The sequence below is a fragment of the Podarcis bocagei genome (assembly GCF_964188305.1).
Source record: "Podarcis bocagei genome assembly, chromosome: 9".
Classification (NCBI taxonomy): Eukaryota; Metazoa; Chordata; class Lepidosauria; order Squamata; family Lacertidae; genus Podarcis; species Podarcis bocagei.
Window position 1 is genome coordinate 30,490,915 of NC_138134.1, and position 22,388 is coordinate 30,513,302.

The window sequence follows — 22,388 nt, forward strand, 5'->3', positions numbered from 1 at the left end:
AATGTTAGTAACTGGGATCAATATAATTAGCTAATGCAGAATGTCCTGGAAAAGTCCTGTACAGATCTATTTCTAGCCTATTTTGTGCCCAGGCTATGAAGAAATATATTTTCTGGATATTCTTCATCCTGCTGGATTGCAAGTTGTCCTTCTTCCTATGCTTCTTCCATACCTGCTTTGACCTTTTGAGCTCCTAAGGCCTCAACTGGTACAGACTTTCTTCCACCAATCTACACACACATACACACATGCATATATATAGAGAGAGAGCTTTTAGTCTCAGTCAACCCATAAATTATATTTTTGTGTAACAGGGTTAACAGGGAACCTGTAATTCTGCTGGAAGAGCTTGGACCAATCATTGTTGCTTAGCCTAACCTACCTCAGAAAGTTGTTGAGAGGAGAGGAAAGCCCATGTATCCCACCTTGAGCACCTTGGAGGAAAGGTGGGATATGAACATAATAATAATAATAATAATAATAATAATAATAATAATAATAATAATAATAATAATTTATTAATTATACCCCGCCCATCTCCTGCCAATCTAGCAATCTGAAAGCAAGTGCAAGTAGATAAATAGGTACCGCTCTGGCGGGCAGGTAAACGGCATTTCCGTGCGCTGCTCTGGTTCGCCAGAAGCGGCTTAGTCATGCTGGCCACATGACCCAGAAGCTGTACGCCAGCTCCCTCAGCCAATAAAGCGAGATGAGTGCTGCAACCCCAGAGTCGGTCACGACTGGACCTAATGGTCAGGGGTCCCTTTACCTTTACCCCACCCATCTGGCTGAGTTTCCCCAGCCACTCTGGGCTACATAATAATAATGTAGCACATTTTCAAAGTTTATCACATTAGAATGCAACAACAACAAACAAGAATCATACATATATGAATGAAAAGCATTGTGCCATTATAACCAGAGATTGGGGGGGGGGGTGTTTCCATCTGCAGCTGCCCTGAGCAGGGAAATCATAGAATCATAGAATCATAGAGTTGGAAGAGACCACAAGGGCCATCGAGTCCAACCCCCTGCCAAGCAGGAAACACCATCAGAGCACTCCTGACATATGGTTGTCAAGCCTCTGCTTAAAGATCCCATCCAACTCATCAGCTAGCACAGATGGAGCCAGGAAAACACACATGCTAAGAAGCAGGTTCTGATAAAATGAGAATGCAGATATTGCCTATGAAATATAATGCTTTTGCTATGTGGATAAACTTTTGCCTTTTCTACTTTTAAATGAATCAAGAAATCATTTTTGGTTCAAGACCAGTGTTCGCCCTCCTCCTACTTCTCTTTTCAACCTGGTAATATTATTAATGTACCAAGTAAGAGAAACTGATACCAGTTTAATGAACTACATGAATACTTATGCTACTCAGATGCTATATACTACAACAGGCAAGAAATAGTGCTACCTTAAAAGCACTGACTTTAAGATAACCCCTACATTTAAATAGTTGGAAAGGGTTGCTGTTACCGGTATTTCTTTTTTCATTTTTGACAGATTAAGTTCCTTTTGTCAATCTTGAAATAAATTTCCATGTCCCTATCATTATTGTAAAAACCTATTTTTGTGAGTAATTTATTTGAAATTATATTGCACTGTAATAGAAATTATTGACTTAATAAGAAATTAACTACAATTCTGAGATCTGGAGAGAAAGCTTAAACAACAGTGAAGGCTCTACCTATGTTTTTCTGAAACACCACAATATCCAGCCATATCAATATTACTGCTGAGCCCAAACCACACGCCTAAGAAGCTGTGACATTTTGAAATGTGAATGTGCTAGTGTCCCAGCCTCGTAGCTGCAAGTTTATTGTTTTATATCTCTCTTTACAAACTTGCTTAGTTGTGGGTGTAAATTGTTTGTGGTCAAACCTATTAAATATCTTTGTGGCCCGTAGCAGTAGAAATGAAAATTATGTATCTTTGCTAACCACACCAGAGATAAATGAAAAGCTAAAAAAAAAATAGGGTCAGTGCCACAGTTTGCTGAATATAAAATTGTGGAGGTAACGACCATTCGGAATGTTATTTTGGAATTGACTGACAGAACATGCCTTCATGAAGGGTCTCAAGAACAGTATGTGCTCTTACCCCTGTCACTTCAGGACAGCTCAAGTCAAAGTGTGAGGCCATCAGTGAGATGCATGCTGGTATGTGATTTTATTTTGGCACATAGATGTTTATGGGGAAATGGAAAAGTACATCTAGCAGTTGACTGTGAATGACACTGTCAACCAGTGAAGCAGCAGCTTGGTGAGGTGGCTGTTATGAGGCCATGGGGACTAAGATGAGAAGCTATTTTTAATTATGTTGAATTAACAGGTAAGTTTCTGCTTTTTCTTTGCACCCCAAATAAATGGAGTATCTATTTTGCTAGACGTAACTAGTGAATGGTCTGTGACCACTTAATGGTTGAGTAGTAAAGAAGCTGGTTATTGGTCTGTGTTAGCTGTTCTGCTATTTTCTAAGAAGAAATAGTGGTATGCATGTATGTAGATGTATTACAAAGATAATTATTAAAAGTAATAGCCTGTTTCCAAACTTCATCCTACTCAGACTAGATTCATTGGAACTTATGGACCTCAGTTACTTATATCCATTACTTTCAGTGGGTCTAGAAGTAGCTTTGGATACAACCTAATATATAGAATTATGTAGTTACACAAATAAACAGCTTCAGTCTATTATTTAAATGGAATTTACCAAAAGCTACAAATCCAGTATCTCCATCAACAATAAAAAAGACAAATCTCTCTCTCCTTTATTCAAAGTGAAATGTTCTGGAAGGTTGATAATGCTCTTTACCCCAAAGTGTCTTTGATGACTTACAAAATGAGTGCAAGAGTCATTGAAAAGAAAGGAAGAGGACAGATGGCTGAAAAGTGTAGTCTAAATCTAGCATTCTCCATCACTGAAAATCCACAGAACTGGTAAAACTGCAGAGTGGTTTTATAATTCATAATTCTAATAGAGGAACCCAAGCACCTTCAGACATTACATTGGTATATAGTGCAACTTGTGTTCCTCCAAGTCAGATCTTTTTAAAGGCTTATATATATGACAGCAACAATGACAAATGAGAATACTAATGCACAAGGTCCAATTATTTCATACTGATTTCTTGATAGAAACAATCAAGAGCTTTGTGATGCCTTAAAGACCAACAGCTATGGCTGCAACCTTTCGCAGGGAAAAAGTCTACTTCACCAGGTGCATTACTGAGTAAAAATGTTCAGGATAAGAATATTAACCTGTTCAAGCCTTACCCACCCTAACTAGGATAAAGCAGGCCTTTGCCTTGAAATTTTGTAGCTTTGGTTGTGGCTAGAAAGTAAATGTATTATTTATGTATTAGCTATTATGCCTAGATATGACAAGTTCTGCAGCAGAGCTGATAACATGATGATGTGGTTTCTCTTCACTGCTGAAACAGAATAACTTTTAGTGTGCCAAAAAAAAAAGACCTTTTAAAGAAAATCTAAACTGAAAAAATAAGCATTTCAAATGAAATGTACTTGGGCTAATAATATTTGGGTTGGGTTAATAATATATGGAGTATTGTTCTATCAGAATGCCTCACATACCATCGGCGACTAATCAAGGGCATCGCCAAAGAAGAGACCTTTGATACAATATGGTCTCCATTTCCCCTCTTCTATTGAAGAAGAACAGGATATTTTAATGTCATCATCATCATCATCATCATCATCATCATCATCACAGAGGTGTCTTAAAAAAAGATTGCCCAGGATTTTAACTGCTTTTATATCTAATGCTTTTTGTATTTTTACTGTTGATATGATAATTGCTTTTGTTTGTGATGTTTTTGATCTGTTTTATATTTGTTTTATGGTTCTCTTTTGTAGGCTATCTTGAAAATCTAGCTTAAGGGGAATTTTTTTATTTTATTGGAATGTACTCTGTGTGTGTGTTTCCTACTTCTTTTCAGGCCATAATTTTTAATCCTCGGAGTTCAGGATGGAAAAGTTTTGCTTTCCCCACAATGGCTGGAGCGTCTCATTGCCTGTCAATACACATATTTATTGTTTTGCTAAGTTAGTTCAATTTGCTCCAGGAAGCCACTTTGCTCTTTTGATTTCAGGCCACGACTTGACAGCACCCATCAAGTAACCCAGCTAATTACCAAGTTAAAGCATAGCCAGGAAATGTACTGCTCTTAATTATTGTTAAAATCCAAATAGTGTCCTCATGCTCAGAAAAGGATTTGGATTCAGCAAATGCCTCTGCTAACAGAAGGGGAGGGCAGGAGATTTGGGTCAATTTGCAATTCCCCCTGCAGCCCCTTCCATACCACCTTGTGTAGGGTGCTCCAAACTGTCTGGAGCCAGTTTTCAGGAACTCCTGTGGCTGCAGGGAGAGTGAAATCAGCTAGAGGTGCTTCTCCGCATCTTCTAATAGCGGAGGCACCTGCTGAGTCAAAAGGGCACCAGGAGGTTTCTATTCAATTTATACAAAAGACACGGGGCAAAGTCCTTGTTTTTTGGCCCCCATTCATATAGTCAGCTGGAGGTGGTATTGAAATCACATTGTGGAGGAACTTTGTGAGTACTTCCTCTCTACCATGGAGATAGCTCCCGTTATGATCTTTGTCATGTGTACTATTTCTTCCCCGAAGAAGAAAAAGAAGAGCAGGCTCTTGTCTACTCTTGCTCACACAGAGGTCTCTGTTCATACTGCGGGAATATTATTAAAAGATATAAAAACTTATAATTGTATATGACAAATGTAGAAAGGTACGGCTGTAGTGCCAAAGGCCATAAAGTTAAAATGGACATATGCAGGAAATGTGACAATAGACAATTCAGTCCGATGGAATAAATTAATATGGAGACTCTATAATTTCAAAAGACCAAGGGGACCACCACCGGTTCTTGGTGGATGATCCAAGACTAACAGCAGGGCTTGTGTTGATACAAGAAGCAAACAGAAAATTATGGAGAGAACATGAAGAGGTGCATATGGAAAGATGGATGTGAGAAGATCTCAGAATTTCGTTGCTGCTATGTCAGGAACGATGGTTGGATAGTGTTCTCGAAGCTACAAACATAAGTCTGACCAAACTGCGGGAGGCAGTGGAAGACAGGAATGCCTGGTGTGCTCTGGTCCATGGGGTCACTAAGAGTCGGACACGACTAAACGACTAAACAACAACAACATATCAGGAACGTGTTTGTGATTGGTTGAAATAATCTCTTCACATGAGTCAGGAGCTATGTTTCAAATACGTAACCAAAGTTCACATAAGTTAGACATATTTGTTTCATGTACACACTGATTTCCTCATTTTACACAGTTTACATTTCCTATTGCCAGTTTTTTAATCCCCTCCATCCCTCTGATGTTTTTTGGGTTGGACATGGGCTGAATGTAAGTGACCCTATATTTCATTTCAGTCAAGGATGTGATGATAAATAGCACACTTTGTGCTGCATAGGTGCACGTGATGAATCATACAGATATCGCTAAAAGCCTTCAGCACTCTCCCTGGTACCTTTCTTAGCATCTGTGCAATGCCAGATATGTAGGAATGAATGGAACAACCTAATCATCTGAAATGCTTTTTGAAATGTGCTAGCAAGATGGATCTAGATGGATTTTACATCAGAGATCATATTTATCCATTCCTCTGCTACTTGGTGGTATTACCAGTGAGGTGATCTATTAATGTTACAAGGAGAAATTTTCGTGATGGGGGTCAGGTGGTTGAAAATGAATTTAGCTTATTTTTTTCCACTCCTCACTCTGTTCCAGCTAGTTGATTTTCTCGGCTCTCTGATTTCTTGCTGCACTGAGAAAAACCCTCTGAAAAGTGCAATTAAAGATTTTCTGAATCAGTGGCTGTTACTTACAAATACAAAAAATAATTTAAAAAGCCGCATACCAAAGTTTGATTTGAGATAATATTTCCCATCCCTTCTTATTTTCACAAAACTGCTTTAACCGTAGCTGTATTATAATAAGTCATCTCACTTATAGGCCAGATCATAAATTTGTTTCCAACATCTTTATGGCCTTCGAAAAAGCAGAGATGAATTGAGCACTGTGGGGCTGACTTAATTGGCTGAAACGCTTTTAAAATGTGATGTGGTGTGATTTAATCAGACTGTGGCACTAATGGAGTTAAGCACTCTGTCCACTAGGAAATGATATGATCTTTCAGAGTTCTAAGTGCCTGTTTATGGCTCTGTTGAAGGTGCTCTTTTGTAACTCCTGTATTCTAACCCATTGCCCAGGGTTAGAGGGTTTTTATTTTATTTTTTAAAAGCAGTTATGTACTACAAAATGTAGAGTGCCTAGGTCCTTAAGTTGGACTTCATGAAATGTATTCTTTAAAAAAACCAATCAGTTATGCAATAAATAAATAAATGAATCAGATGAACGTTCCAAAACATGTGATAGCAAATGGACAAATTTCCCTTTCCTCAACAGCAGCACATCTGCACTCATGCCCACATTTCAGAACTATCTGTAAATAATCTCATTTTCTATTAAATCAGCATTAGCTTGACCAAATTACAGTGCTTGAACAGTACTAATGGAAAGCGCTTTAGGAATTCTCTGGCCTTATTTCACATTGAGAATATGAAAAAAGAACCCTGCATTTTCCTAAAATGGAAGTGCCTGTGGGTATCGTCCAGTGATGTCATATTGCACAACAGTCTTCTGCTTGCAAACGCAGGATTTTCCCTTCCTCTTCTCCCCCTGTAGCCCCTCTCCCATGCCCCTAAATCTTCTCCAGACAGTTGAGGTACCCTCTGCAGCAAATTGAGGGGTGCAGTAGTAAAGAAAAGTAGAAGGAGAAGTTTAATCTCCACCCCAGTTGCCATCGCACTAACCTTCAAATGCATAAAACAATGAGTTTACCTCAATGGAAAACTCAAAACAAAATGGGAAACTTGCCACTGTATTTTACAGTTAGACAGTCCTCAGTGATTGCTTGTTGCTTCAGTAAGTCAATGTAGTTGAACCTGGATATAAAAATCCCTGGTGTTGTAGTTGGTTTAAAATCTCAGATTCCAAACCCAAGTCAATTATGTGGGGTTGTGTGTGTGTGTGTGTGTGTGTGTGAGAGAGAGAGAGAGAGAGAGAGAGAGAGAAATAGAGAGAAAGAAAGAAAGAGATATTTAAGGCATTCTAAACACTGCAAAATTCTGAGGAATAAAATAAAAGTACAATGTGATAACGGAAAGGTGTCTGCTTCTTTTTGGCTTCCTAGTATGGTCACCAAATTCTGTTCCATTATGATGAGATTGATGCCTTCAGGCAAGAGAAAAGCTAAGGGCCAATGGTATCAAATCAACCAGACTGCAGAGTCTGCAATGTCAATGACATAGTTAGAATACCACCCTATTTCTTCAGCAATATTTTCCAGTCTTCTGTTTATCACACCTGTTTACTGTATGTGCCTCATTTCCCAGATATGCTGTAGATTATGTGTATAATGGTTGGGAGTTACTCGTGCGTAATCCTGCTCCGTTTGAGCATTAGATTGCCTGGTTAAACCCTCCGGACTGCACAGCCCATCTCTGCGTGGCTGCCCTTAGTCACTCGTAGAATCTGTCTGTGGGCGTTTCTTAAAGCGTTGCCAACATAAGAGTTGTTTGACGCCTAATCGTCTCCGCCTCTCACTGCGCGGGAGTCTCCTGCGCAGGGTGGGCGTGGGCAGTGGGGTGCTTGGGCTCTCCTCACTGACTTCCAACGAAGAGTCCTGGAGCCCCTGCACCTCCCTGTCCCGTTGCTCTCCTGGATCCCTGGTGTTACACTCATTCTCTTCCCCTTCTTCCCAGCTGAGTCTCCCCCTAGCGCTAGGACCTTCTCCTGCAGAATCAGAGACCCTCTCCTTCTCCCGTGCCTCTGATGGCAGTTCCCTGACAATGTGGAATCAACAAATTTCTATGATTGGTTAATCTTTAAAGCCTGATGCTAGCATTAGAACTACCACATACAGAATAAGACTGTAGTGTGACATATGGATATATATTAAGAATAATAGGAATTCATATGATATACAAATATGCTAGTCGAGGAGCTCCTTATATGAGAAAATAGTATATGCATGGCTTCATTTCATTTTCTTACTTTGACGACAAAAGCAAATTTAAGTCTTCATATATTGCAAATTGAAATGAACAGCTGCTCAGTTTCTTCATAAACTTTAATATGGTTGCTATAAAACCTAATTGTGATGTTTAATAAGTACCTTTACTGGTAAATTCTAATTAATCTGAGATAGAGGAAATAGAAGTCATTTTTTAAAAAACGGACTTCCTTTCCTATCCACTTCTAATCTGAATATAACCTAATGAGGCAAATTTAGTTCGATATTTAGCCTAGCCATTCTTCTCTTGCGGCTAAAGAAACAACAGTTGTTGTTTTTTTTACAGCCATTATACATATAGTATAGCATTGCTAAGGCTATTGATTTGGTCAATAACCATTTATTCACATCTAAACTAAGCATAATTGGATGGGCACAAGATAAACTGTAACACAGTAGTTACCTAGTTAGGCACAGGAAAAGCTGAGAATGAGAACTGAAGCTGGTCCTTTCCTGGCATAAATGTATTGTATCATGTACCATGTACCATGTACTTCCACTAAAGTGTTTCTGAGGATTTCAGTGAACCACTTAGTAGTAGTAATAGTAATAGTTACAAATAGTAACAAATCAAAACTCATGTTTTAACAGTGTTTATTTTCTTCATCTCTGGCATCATAATCAAAATCAGCATTGTATTATAAAATCATAGGTCCTAACACAGACCATTAGTACATTTTTAAGGGAAATATGAGTACAGTGAACTAGCAGTTTATTATAAAATCATGGGTCCCAAGTCCAAGTCTTGTTGGCTAGTTTGATAACCCAGTTCGGGTCAAAACTGGGCCAACCACGAGAGTCAGAAAGCAAACTAATCAAATGCAGAAACAAATACAAATATTCTTGACTTTTTTTTAACCTTTCCATGGCCCACTTGAAGGGAGCTCATGAACCACAATTTGAGCATCTTGCTGAGCCCATAGAAAGAGAGAGCTAATTAGTACATCCAAGTAGATTTCTTTTATTATTCTTTTCTCAGCCAATACACACATACAGAAGATTCTTTGCTGGGCCTACCATTAGGCAATGTGAAGCAGCCACACCAGGCAGCAAATGCTAGGAGATAGGGAGCCAGCAGGGTTGGAAGTGGCTATTTTGGCACCCAGGACAAGCAACATGAAATGCATCCCATAGTCAACCATGTATGTAGTGACATAAAAAAATAACAACAGTTGTAATAACATGATAAAAAACCCCAAACATATTTATTTAAATTACATTATAACATTGCAATAGCAAGTAAAGGAGCAACATTAAAAAAAAAAAATTATTCTATCAGTAATTTTACACATTATATTTTTTCATGCAGTCCCTTACCAATAGTGCCACCTAATACATTATTAGAATAAATACAATTTATTTTTGTAAACAATATATATAGGTCTATTACAGTATGCAAACATTTAACATTAATCATGATTTGACACCCCCTTGAATCAGGTGCCCTGGGCACAGGACACCACCCTAGTTGCATCCCTTGGGAGTGGGAGGGAAGTGTTGGAAGACAGAGTTGTATGTTCCATGTGACCTGCCCTACACCCCACAAAGCTAGTTAGTGCCCTCAGTTATATGTGTCCTGGCTTCCATCTCGGAAGCAATGTCAGAGGCTCCTACGTGTGTGTAAAAAAGAAAGCTTTAATCAATGCTTCCAGTGATTTTGGTCAGACTAAAAGCACAGATAGCAAATGGTGCAACTAAGAGGTGAAGAATGATATCAGTGGGTCCAAGAAGAGACTAAAGTTGTGAAGTTGCCTCAACAACTGGTCATGTCCCTCCCATCAGCTTCGGAGGGAAGACGTGGTACACTCAAAAGAGCTCTCTCTTTCCCAATGAGATTGGTGTGCTTGGAGGTGTGCGCTAGCTGTCCAGCCTCCTCCAGCTGTACAGTCTCCCCTCCTGGCAGGTCGACATCTTCCCCTGTTGCTAGGCAATCTTCTGCTCTGTGCAAGCAGCTTGACAGAGCCACTGGTGCTTCCTCCCTTCCCTGGCTTCTAAATGCAACAGAGTAGGGGTAACATCCTCCCTCTTAGCCCACTCCCTGCCAGTGGAGTGCTCTGTGCTCTCTTCTGACTCATCTGACAGTAACAGTCCGTTCCAGCCCTAAACCAGTTGGAATTGAGGGACTCACAGCACTGTCCTGTCCCCAATGTTGAAGTAAGGTTCAATTACGAGTCTGAGCAGCTCCTGTATGTAGAACTGGGCGAGTAATGGGAGGTTGGATGAGCACTCGTATCTGGTCCTTTGCCTCAAGCAATGAAATATATTGGGCTGGCTCCAGCAGACTCCTCTATGTAAGAGGACTGGATCACATCAGTCTGCTGGCAAGGATGCATGTTGCCCTGGCTCTTTCTAGATGAAGGACTCAAATCTTGTTTTCTGCTACTAGCTTTAATCAGATCAGTATGGTACATAAGCTAGGCAAGGGTCACTGCCACAGCAGGCACATAGAATGTCTAAACAAGCTGAGATGTTGATCCAACCTGGACTCTTGTTATAAAGGAGTGGAGTGGGGATGGCTTCATTGCAGATCTTCCTACCTCTCACCTTCATCTGACCAGTCCTTCCAGGATGATTCCTCGGGACTCATGACACATATCTTGGAGTGCATCCCTGAACCCTTCCAACATATAGGGATGGATTCAGTTAACTTGTCCTGCTAGCAGAAGTCAGTGCAAGGATAGTCCTCTGCTCTGTGGGGCTATTCCCTTCCTCCCTCCCCCCCCCCGATCTCCTTAGCACTACATTGAATTCCACCAATAGAAAATTAGAACACCAGGGAAAATCTAGCCTATAATGCTTCCCTGACACTACTAGTTTTAAATGTGCAGGGACAGTGTGTGTGTGTGCATGTGCATGCTGGGAATTCATTCAAAGAAACAGCTCCTCGTCTGTAGTTTAAATGCTGCGGTAGGAACTACACAATGAGAATCTGCTGATTGTAAATAGAATATCATGCTCTTCTAAATGGATGGCAGGTCTATGTGGATATTTAAGAGAGGCATTATTTATATCTGACCTTGCATGCTTATCAATTAATGTCTTATTGATACTACAGCCAAAATTGATCCCTGCCTCCAGTTGCGGATTCTCTTGATGAAAGGAGGAAGAAAAACAAGCAGGTTTCGAACTTCCGGGTTGGCGCGATCTGGAAATGGCGGATTCCCTCCGAGCTCCGGAGGGAATCGGCTCAGCGGTGGATGGGTCTTTGCCGTGCCGGCGACACAGGGACCCTTAAAAACCGCAGGCGCGGAAGCCTGCGGACTGAAGACTCGGCGGGTGCCTTAAGCGCCCCCCCTGATTCGCAATGAGCCTTTTTAAAGGCTACGGAGGGGATACGGGGGACGGCGCGGCACTGAGAGTCGATCGCTACCGCCGCTGAGCGAAGCCGCGAGCCATAACTGGAGAGCGCTGACTTCCTTCCTTGAAATTTGGAATGAAAAAGGAACCCGTGAGTAATTTGGAACTGATCTTTAAAAACTTTTACCCTTTGAATTTGAGACGACCGGGGGGTGTGCCAAAAGGAAGTCCCCATCCCCCCCCTTGCAGACGATCCAGAGCAAAGATATAAGAGCTAAGCTGGAGTGCCTACCCTGTAAAGGGTGAGTTTTAATAAAGACAGTAACTTCCAAGATTTGGAAAAGCAAATTTAAGCAGGAGAGTGGAGTGTTGGAAGAGTTTCTGTTTTGTGGCAAACAACCCTCCCTCCCGAGCCCGGGAGCGACCTGCTTTGGAGCCTGTATAGAGGAGCAGAATTTGACAGCTGTCAAAGCTGTCAAATGGACTGTTAACAGTAAAAAATTGCTACTTAAAACCTCTCTGGATAAAAAGGTGTTACAATTGAACTAAAATTTTGGGAAACAAAGAAACAATAACAGGACAGAGGATTGTTGGAGAAAAGACCATCCAGTAACCAGATTCCCTCTAGGGGGAATTCTGTGGAATTACAATGGCTGTGGGTGGAAAGATACTGAGAGAAATCGAAAGGATGTTTTCATTGGTGGGAACCTTACAGGAGCAGACTACAGCTATGAGTAAACAATTGACGGCCTTGGATTTGGAAACAAGTAGTTCTGCTGAATGTAATGAGGACCTGAATGAGAAAGAACCCACAGCTGAACTTGAAATAATAAACAAAGAAGAGGAGAAGACAAAACAAGAAAGAGAACAAGTTATCTGGGAAAACACAAACCAGAAGCCGATATCTGGAGAACACAAGCAAGGAGACTATTGGATGAAATTCATTTTAAGCCTACGAAAGACACAGAAGACGAAAGTGGAGGCCCTGGGAGCTTATGGAATTCAGGAACTCGAAATAAAGAAGTACAATTGGGGCCTCCACATAGACTTTGACTCTGACTATCACCAAGACTCAGGCCTTGTGGAAATTCTTCAGCAGTTGCTTCTAAATATGGGAAGAGACTATGGACTGATTGGATTGATTGCTAAGGAAATCTTTCGAGACTCGATGACAGACAAAGAGGACTACCAACAAAACCGGCGGAGAGGGACTGAAATAGATTTGAGAGCCTCGGATGTGCGGAATCCAGGCTAAAAACTGTTACTTTGAACATATTTTGGGAAAGGACGCAAAGCGGGGATGGGAGGGAGGGAAGTACAAATTTAAACAACACTCAAGACCAGGGGGTTTAGTAATAAGGAAATTATTCAAGAAAAAATGAGAAATCGAGGGAAGAGAATCGGGGTCCAACTTAGGGAAAATTTATTTTTGTTTTTATAAAAGGACTAATTTTAAGACGGAAGAAATGCCAATTTGCTGACATAAACTTGGGAATAGGGATGCAAGGGAGGGGGTGGGGGGAAGTCAAGGACTAGGGTTAGAAAATAAGATTTTCTGGAACTATTCATGTTTGTTGTCTTTTATGTTTGTTTTGGTGTTAGGTGTTTTGTTTGTGCCTATAAAAAATGTGAAAACCCAATAAAAATTATTATTAAAAAAAATAAAAAAAAAAAAGAAAAACAAGCAGGTTTCTGTGTGTTGCTCTGCCCTCAGGAATGGTTTTCTTGAAATATCTGGCATGAAATACATTACTCTTAAACCCCGTAAAGATTTTGCTGTGATCTTTGTGAACTCAGAAAAGACCTTTCACTCTGCAAGGGATATTGGCTTGGAATATATTGGGTATGCAGAGAACTTTGCCAAAAATAGACTTACGTGTGCATCAAATTTTTACTTCTATGAAGTTTGCTAGTGGAATCAGGCTTTCTGCTTGATGAGGCAAAGGTCTCAGTTGCACTCAGTTGGTGCAGGAGAATCAGAGTTGCTGGAGGGAAAGAGGCAGTCAGGCTTGGAGTAAGAAGGCAAATTGAGCAACAGCAACCCTGAGTCATTACTGAGAGTTACAAGAACAGAGCTGGCCTGTTGCCCAGGCAAGAGTTAAAAGGTCACAGAAGAATTTGCAGGTAGTTCAGAATCAGCAGTAGTCATTGAATGTACAAGGGGGCTTCCCTTATACAACAATGTTTTATGTTTTTTAAAAAAAACAAAACACATACACAAATACTTGTTTAAATGTACATAGTAATCATAGGGAAAAATAGCAACTCTTAAAGATCTGAAAAGGAACTGATTTTTAATGCTCAAAAATGGGTGCATAGTTTTTGCCCTCTAGGGTCATATGTAGTGGTGGGTATATGGTTGAAGACCCTCCAGGTGTCCATGTATTTGCCAGGGACAGTTCTGGATTCACAGAAGCCAGTTTCTGATTTGATCTCAGAATGTCCTGCTTCTCCTTAGGATGGACCTATTTTCACTGGTATGGAATTATGTGAGCTCTGAGCCAAGGAGATAAGTAACTATACAACCTTTAGACATCTATATAAGGAAGTTTTTTTTAAAATGTTTAATGTTTTATTATGTTTTTATATGTGTTGGAAGCCACCCAGAGTGGTTGGGACAACCCAGTCAGATGGGTGGGATATTATTGTTGTTGTTGTTGTTGTTGTTGTTGTTGTTGTTGTTGTTGTTATTTTCATTGGAGAAATGTTAGAGGGTATGTGGTTGAGGACTACATGTCAGTGGTTGTGGTCAGTGATGGTCAAGGCCATGAACATGCACATATTCAGCAAACACACATGCATTTCACTGGGATTGCTGGTCTGCACAACCTTGTAATCATGATATTTGACAAATGACTGTCCGCACGCTACTAATAGCAATCCTATCTAAAGTAGGATTGATGAGGCATAGAAGTTCTAACTTTTCCTATGGCTGTGACCCAGTAAAGAACACTGGCCCTTCTCTGTTAACAGCTGGGCAGCAGGAAAAGTAGTAGCTCTGTGGGGCTAGATGAGCTGCACAAAGATTGGCCAAGAGAGGCTAAAATATCCCTTTGCCTAATTATTATTATTTATAAAATTTATCTACCACACCTCATCCGTGGATCATGGAGTGGTTTACAATATAAAGACACAAAAATATACAGTAACCAACAAAAACAATTATGCCCCAATGACCACGAAAGATGTTCGGATGAGTTAGTGTTCCCTGGTGCTCTTTGGCCCCATGTCCAAGTCAAATAGTCATGCTGCTGACTGCAGGTATCACCTGACAGCTTGGTCTTTGTAAGCTTTTATTCAATGGCACCTTACCTCTTTGTTTCCAAACAATAATTCTTCATTTTCTTTCCATGGGGGGAAAACACTTGCATGAAATGTGAGATTGTCATTGTATGAGTGAGTAGTAAGACTGGCCCAATTTATCATTTCCCCCTGTACGCATTAATGCCAACTTTTCCATACCATATTTGCATGGCAAGATATGAGAATGAAAAAGAACACCGTAAGTTACCATAGCATATGAAAACATTTTAAAAAACCAAATATTCATTCTGTTATTAGTTCTGCCACCATAAGGCACGTTCACTAAAAGTACTAATTAAGGAAGCAAAGGTGATGGAAGCATGGATGCCACTGTATTCTTCTAGGTTCAATATTCAACATAGATCTTGTTCCACTAGTACAATTGCCACAAGCTTTCAACATGTCTGATTCTGTTCAGGTCACTACGCATCAGGGGGTATAAATAATCAGTACCTGTTGTACAAGTTAGGTAGGAAAATAGTAGCTTAGATGCTCATCCAAGTGTAGTTTTATACCAGGATTTCGTTCGTCTTGATGGATGCATGTTTTGATAGGCATTCTGATGTGAATTAATACGCACATTCTCTGACATAGCAAGCACAACTAGTCATGCATAACTCCATATACCTGTTGCACATGCATGGACAAAGCCTGATGAAAAGAAGCAAAATAGTTTTTTAAATTATAGCCGAAATTTTCCAGAGTGTTCTATGCAATGTATTTCCCTCATCCAGTTTTCCATGTGCTCAGTTATCACGGAAAAGCAAGACATTGGATTGAAAATGTTGGATAGCAATCAGCAGTTTTGCACATACATACCAAAAGTTAACTACTATAGTTCAGGACCCCTCCCTCCTGCAGCAGAAAACATTTGTTTGAGGGTCTTTTTGGCTGGTGAGGTAGAGGGAAAGAATATCCAACATATCAGGTTTTCAATGAATATTTGGCATAATTATTCTGTCTGAGACTTTAGCACTGAATGAGGGAGTAGAGGTCTTTCTTTCTTTTTCATATCTTGCCTTCCAAGGTGTGATATTTATAGGTACCATGCAGGTTGAGCAACCTCAATGATTTTTTTTGATGACACAGTCAACCTAGAACCATTTCAATATGAGCTTTGAATGTTAGCATGGTGATGTGAATAACACAGACAGAGTCCACAGAAAAAAGAAACTGACAATACTTTACTGAGGGAAACTGAACAAGACAGTATAAAATATTAGCAGAAATAAACACTGGGGAGTTTGTCTTTCTTATAGGCCTTGTTGAAAGCATGGCGACAACAACATAGCCCATGAGAGTTCAAGTTACCTCAGCAAGGTTCATGTCACACTGGCTGGTTGCTAGGCAACATCTCCATCTCCCTCTTCATTAGCTGACTGTCAATAGAATTAACCCTTAGATTATTAACAGAATGATCCCTGCTTTTGCTCTTGCAACACTGACTTAGGCAGTGTTAATGGCCCAGATTATAAATGTTTCCATAGATGTGAAACATCTCTGTGTTTATTCTGTTAGGTCCTTCAGCAGCTTTCAGATATTGTCCATTCCATTCTGCTTGGGTTCTCCCAAGTGATAGTGACCCATTGATTTAAATATGGTTTTATCTGCCCATGTTCAGAATGAAGTCATTGAGTTATATGAAGTCATATTCATCAATAGCTAAGAGCAATAATTTTACTACTACAACTTCCCTAAGAAGGTCAAATGACTAACTCTGCCCTTGTGGCATTCCAGAAAGGCTCCAAGATCTTCCTATTTTGGATGACTTCCAGGGCTGACTTGATGTGTGTGTGTATGGGCATCTCTGAATCACTAGTTTTGCTGCTGAAAGTATTCTGGTTTTGATTGTTCATTGTCCATCTTAACTATGTTGTTTTATTGCATTTTATGTAAGTTACCTTTAATAACCAATAGTGAGCAATTGCTGTTGTTTTTTGTGATATGTATAATGCAACAAAACATTGCAGTTTTACCACAACATTATTGTGCTTCTATGCTTCTCTTGGCAGACATGAGGTGCTCATCTAGCTTTTAACTGCTCCTGCCTTTCACAGCCTTGCCTTTCTAACTGCAGACTGAGACAATATAGTTATGGCAACGATGTGGAACTCTTGGACACATAAGAACTACCCTCATACACAAGCTTTCTGTTGCCAAGCAACTCTACACAAGCCTTGACATTTATCTCTTGTGAAACAGAGCAACTTGGTTTTTTTTGCTTAAATCTCAGCTAATTGCATTATCAGAATCTGAATAAAATTTATTGAAGGAGTATTGATGAGCCTTAGATCCATGACAACACGTAGATGGTGGAAAAACCCAGCAATGTGTGCTGGCACTATATGCCAAAGAAAAGTTACTACATTAGTCAGTTTCTTAAATACATTGGAAATACTGGTCAAAAGGTAAATTTAAATTATGCTTCTGCATAGTTCTGAACAAATCCCACCAGAAAATGCCTTCACCAGGTTTCTTTTACCAGGGTGGCATTGGCCAGTGATCAAGAGCTGAGCCATGAAAGTGAGAGGTGAAAATGAGTTTATTTTATTTATTTATTAAATTTTATATCCTGCCCCTCCTCCCAAAGGATTCCATCACCCCATGAGTCCCTACAGCTCTGCCTTGGTCTCCAGAGCTGTTGGAGGCTGGTTCTGGCTCATCCATTTTGCCTATTGTGCCACTAACTCTACCTCCAGAGTAACAGAAACCATGTGCAGTTCCACTTCTTCAGCTGTGGGGTTGTTACCTTGTAGGAGACATCAACACAGAGATGGGAATGGTGAATCCATCTGGGAGAAGTGCTAAGTTGCTTGCCCAGTATAAGAACTGGAACCACCCGCTGTGATGAGTTGTGCACATCCCTTTCCCTTATAACAGGGTTGCAGGGTTTCAGTATACCTAAAGGAGCATCTCCACCCCCAACGTTCAGCCCGGCCACTGAGGTCCAGCACCGAGGGCCTTCTGGCAGTTCCCTTCCTGCGAGAAGTGAGGTTACAGGGAACCAGAGAAAGAGCCTTCTTGGTAGTGGTGTCCGCCCTGTGGAACACTCTCCCATCAGATGTCAAGGAACTAAACAACTATCTGACTTTTAGAAGACATCTAAAGGCAGCCCTGTTTAGGGAAGCTTTTAATGTTTGATGTTTTATTGTGTTTTTAATATTCTGTTGGAAGCTGCCCAGAGTGGCTGGGGAGGCCCAGCCTGATGCGAGGGGTATTATTATTATTATTATTATTATTATTATTATTATTATTATTATTATTATTTTCAATGTATTTGTTTGTGTAGACATACGTAGCACCAGCTGTGCCTTTGAACTATGTTTTGCCTACATATTGCTCTGATCCGAGCATTTAAAGATTTTGGCAGAAACTGCAACCTGAATTTGAGTTCTCCATTCAGTTACAGCCCAGACACACAGAGCATCTCTTTACACAGTGAAATTGCAGGCTCAGGGCTGCATGGGTATAAGAAATTCAGGCTAAAACGATTTTCTGCAACAACCTCTCCCTCTCTCCCTAACTACCTTAAACTACTGTTTGTGGTACCCTGAAAGTGGGAAATATTTTCCTTTCCTAACATTCTTCTAACTGAATAATAAATACCCAGGCAATCATCTATCACTCATATTGCACCTCACTGAATCTAGAAAGAACTGTACAAAGGCAGCCTTTAGTGGGTAAAATGAAAGAAAAACTGAAAACTCCACCTTTCATAATTATATTTATGTAGCACTAAGGAGCTTCCATAGTACTTCTGCACTTATAAAAAATAGGACTGTGGCACTGCATTCACATTGATTTTCCTCAACAGCAACAAAAAGATAAATAATGTTTTAATGTTCAACGGTAACTCAAAATGATAAGCAACTCCGTTGTCTGTGAGAGTCACAGCATAAAACATTGCATGTATTCAGTTTATGGATTCCTTGAGGAAATGGTGTCTGAAAATAGATCACAGTGAACTAGAATGGAAGGTTTTCAAATATACGCTTAAAAACACAATTTACTCCCCTGGGTGCCAAAACATAATTAACTAACAGTCCAATCCTACAGAAAGTTGACTGGAAAGGAAGGGGGGGGGGTTCCTCCCTAACAAGTGTGGTTATGGTTGCAGTGCATAAGTGTCCCATTACATCACAATCCTTGTTACAAGAGAAAACACCTCTCCTGTAAGGAGCGCCACCCTACAATTTAGATCTTCTGGGTAAACCCTGCTCCGAGTCTCCATCATACAAAACGTAAGATCTGTATGTGATATATATGTAGGTATGCGTTAAATAATGTGTGTATTATATAATCTTTTTGCTAGGTGACCATGGACTAGGTCATATCTGAATGTAATCAGGAATTTCCTGTTGGTTTCCGGTTCTTATTAAAGATAGACAGCTAAAGTTCTTCTCTAGCTTCCTTCAGTGACAATGTGTTAGGGCAGAGGTTTTCAGCCTTTTTGAGTCTACAGCTCCCTTGACCAACTACATTATTTCTGTGGTTCTCTAGTGAGGAAACAAACTGTGAGTCTCAGGAGCTCAGTTATGTCACCCCTTGCCTGCCAAGCCATCAGTCCCTCACCCCTTTTGGGACACCCTCGCTTGTGGAGGGTTCCTTCAGCATCCTCTTCCCTCCCCTCTCCTTGGGAGTCATCACCCACTTGCTTGCTTACTCCAAGGTGACCCCAGCTCCTGGCAACCAGCATTCCCTGGCTGGCTGAGGTACCAGTCACCTGGAGAGCTTGTAACTAGGGCCACTGCAACAAACAGCTGCAAAGCCTCTAGAGGCAGAGACACAAGGAGGAGGAAAGGATGGAGGGGTGGAGGCTGGTTTCACTTGCAACACCCCTGACCACCATTCAAGTCATCCCAGGGTACCATGGCACACTGGTAGAAAACCACTGTGTTAGGGGATGGAGGAAGGCCTTCTTTGGTTGTAACCTCATAATTATGAGGGTCTTTGCTGAAGACTTTCCATGCAAGCCAAATATGTTAGATATTTTGTGTTTCATCTTTCTTCTTTGTTGTGAATGAGGAGACAGAACTAAAGGCTCACAACAGTTCAATAAGTATTCAGGAAAGTAATGTGTTTGTACTGAATGCAAGTGAATCTTGTAGAAGAATCTGGGGAGAAAAATATATAGCAGAGTTTTGGCAGAGATGATAAAGAAAATTAGTGCTAACACTATTAGCTGAAGGAGTAAATGCTGACCGCCCTGTGTTGTAAAGGTTACACTTTTGTATATTCTGGCGGTTAGGCATTGGAATATGGTTGTGTGTTGGAGGGCAGGGTGTGGCCATCGCCTACCCCTCCATTTTATGGGTATTCCAGTAAAGGAATCCGGTGGTCGTGGATCCTGTCCGATGCCCTTGCTGGTGGCTAGGGCCATGGCACGACCCCCAGTGACATCAGGGGGAGCTTTCAGTTGTATTTGCATCAACAGGCTCCTTCCACTAGTGGTTAACCCTTGTTAGACTCACCCCTCCCTGGGGGGGGGTGGGGTGGAGTCACGCTCTGTTGTTTTATCCAATGCCTAAGCCAATACCCCTCACATGCTGTAATCAATAAAGTTGTGGTCCTTTTTAGCCCATTAACCTAATAGACTGTGTCCATGTGTCTTTCTTATCCTCAAGCAGGTGGCGGGTCCTTGAATCACAAAGAAAATTAGTGCTAACACTATTAGCTGAAGGAGTAAATGCTGATTGCCCTGTGTTGTAAAGGTTACACTTTTGTATATTCCAGGGGTGGGAGACTTGCACCCCAGTACAGACCTTGTCTTAATTTCATGAGGGTGAAAAGGAGGTGAAAAATAGCTAGGGGATGGCAGAAAAACAGAGAAAAGGGTGGCACAGAGCAAAAACTAATGGGTCAGCAGGAGAGGTGGGTGGAATGGTTTCAGTCCCACTGTCAGCATGCAGTTGTTAAGAGAATAAAGGTTAATCACCCTAAGCTATATACCTGTCTCCATCAAACTCAATAGGGCTTAATTCTGAGAGTATACTGTATGTATAGGATTCCACTTTAAGTCACCTATTTGACTTAATTTAAGAAAATGTATCTATAGTTTTAATCTGGTCCACATGTATGATTTGTCCATTTTAACCTACTTTTCTACATTGGGCAAAAAAAAGCTATCTAAATCTCATTAATATATCAGCATATGCATTCAGTTCTAGCTGAGTAGGTTAATCTTGTAATAGATAATGCTTATACAGCAGCTGTAGTGATTGCAGAAAAGCTATAACAAATTACATTAAAGGTGTTGGAGAAATAAAGTAGGGACTTTTTATTATATGTACAAGAAGAAAGTGTCATATAATATCTCATTTTGACTAGTGGCCTGGCCTTTAGCAGAATATAAATATTATTGATATTGATGTTGCACCATGAATCACCTCTCGTTGCACTGGCTCCAGCAGTAGAACCTTTACTGTACATAGAAGGAAAAAACCCAACCATTATTTATTACTAAAAGCTAAATCTTTGATAAATTCTTAACAGGAATATGAGCTCACACTTCAGTTTCTTATCCTCTCACAAGATCATACACCTTCCCACCTTCAAGGCTAATACCATTAAAATAATAATAATCTTACTGCACCCTTCAGACACCAGTTCTTGTTTTCGTCTACACTCCTATCATGGTAACACCTGAAGCAGGTTGCTTCACTGTTGCACAGCAGGGGCACTCCTAGTTTCATAATCACAAGCACAATTCAGGAGAGCTGCTTCTGTCTCTTTCATTTGTTGTATTTTCTTTTTAATGATCAAAATAAGAACAAGGAGCAATGCCATTCATGTAACAACTGATAGCTGAAATATCACCTGCATCACTGCAAACGTGCATAGCTGGTGTGGTCATTATAAACTTTTGGTATATTATTTGAAATAGCATAAAGCATAATAGGACAGACTTTCCTTACTTACCTCATGCAGCATGCTGTTGTAATAATGCTAACTCATGCAATCCTACATCCCAGCAGCTATGCATAGCTTTAGGCTTGTGATGTTCAAATATATATCAATTTTAAAGTTTCTTTACAGTACTCCATTTGTGGAAGTTCAAGTTATTAACCTTGCCCTTCAGTATTGTTCTGCTTTGTGCATCCCTGTATACCTTGGAAATGCAGCTTTGTGCTCAATATGCATATCCAAATAGTAGCTGATTTTGCAAAGCATTTGATGATGATGCCTGCTATATAGATGATCTCTGAGCTGTGCTTTTTTCTAAGGGGTTTCTCCCTTTTTTTTTTTTTTGTCTTGATAAGCAAAATGATTCTGCAATGGTGAAAACAACTGAGGAGGTGTGTGTTCATGAGCTAGTGGAACATTTGGTGTGTTCCATGCAGAAGGGAAAAAAGACAGCCTCAGTCTACAATCAGTAAAAAGCCACTTCTTCAGACCAGTCACTGTGACATCCCATTTAATAATATGTGACTACTCAAGAAGTATTTGAGAGCAAGCAGTTTATGGATTGCAGTCTAAGTACAATAGATACTGAGGAATAAGGAGGAGAAAGATTGTGAAAGAGAAATCAACAATTTAATGGGAGTAGGTGAAAGGGCCAAATAGTTAATAATGCTGTTGAAGGCAGTCTATTTCCTTGTGAGACAGTGCTATTGCTGGTGCTGGATGAAATCTGGGAAGACGCTTCCCATTTTC

General features: G+C 40.3%; 1 protein-coding gene and 1 long non-coding RNA gene across 2 annotated transcripts in view; both read left to right on the plus strand.

Moving 5' to 3' along the window:
* LOC308595145 (uncharacterized protein) overlaps nt 1-13,027 on the plus strand; it is a 374,091-nt gene extending 361,064 nt beyond the window's left edge. The window contains exon 2 of the mRNA XM_081209165.1: nt 11,927-13,027. Coding sequence (XP_081065291.1) covers nt 12,082-12,687 — 606 coding nt within the window. The 5' untranslated portion in view covers nt 11,927-12,081 and the 3' untranslated portion in view covers nt 12,688-13,027. The remainder of the gene's footprint in view (nt 1-11,926) is intronic.
* Nucleotides 2,258-22,388, plus strand: part of LOC308595223 — a 40,666-nt gene continuing 20,535 nt past the window's right edge. Inside the window, exon 1 of the long non-coding RNA XR_014011937.1 lies at nt 2,258-2,338. This is a non-coding gene — a long non-coding RNA (uncharacterized lncRNA). The remainder of the gene's footprint in view (nt 2,339-22,388) is intronic.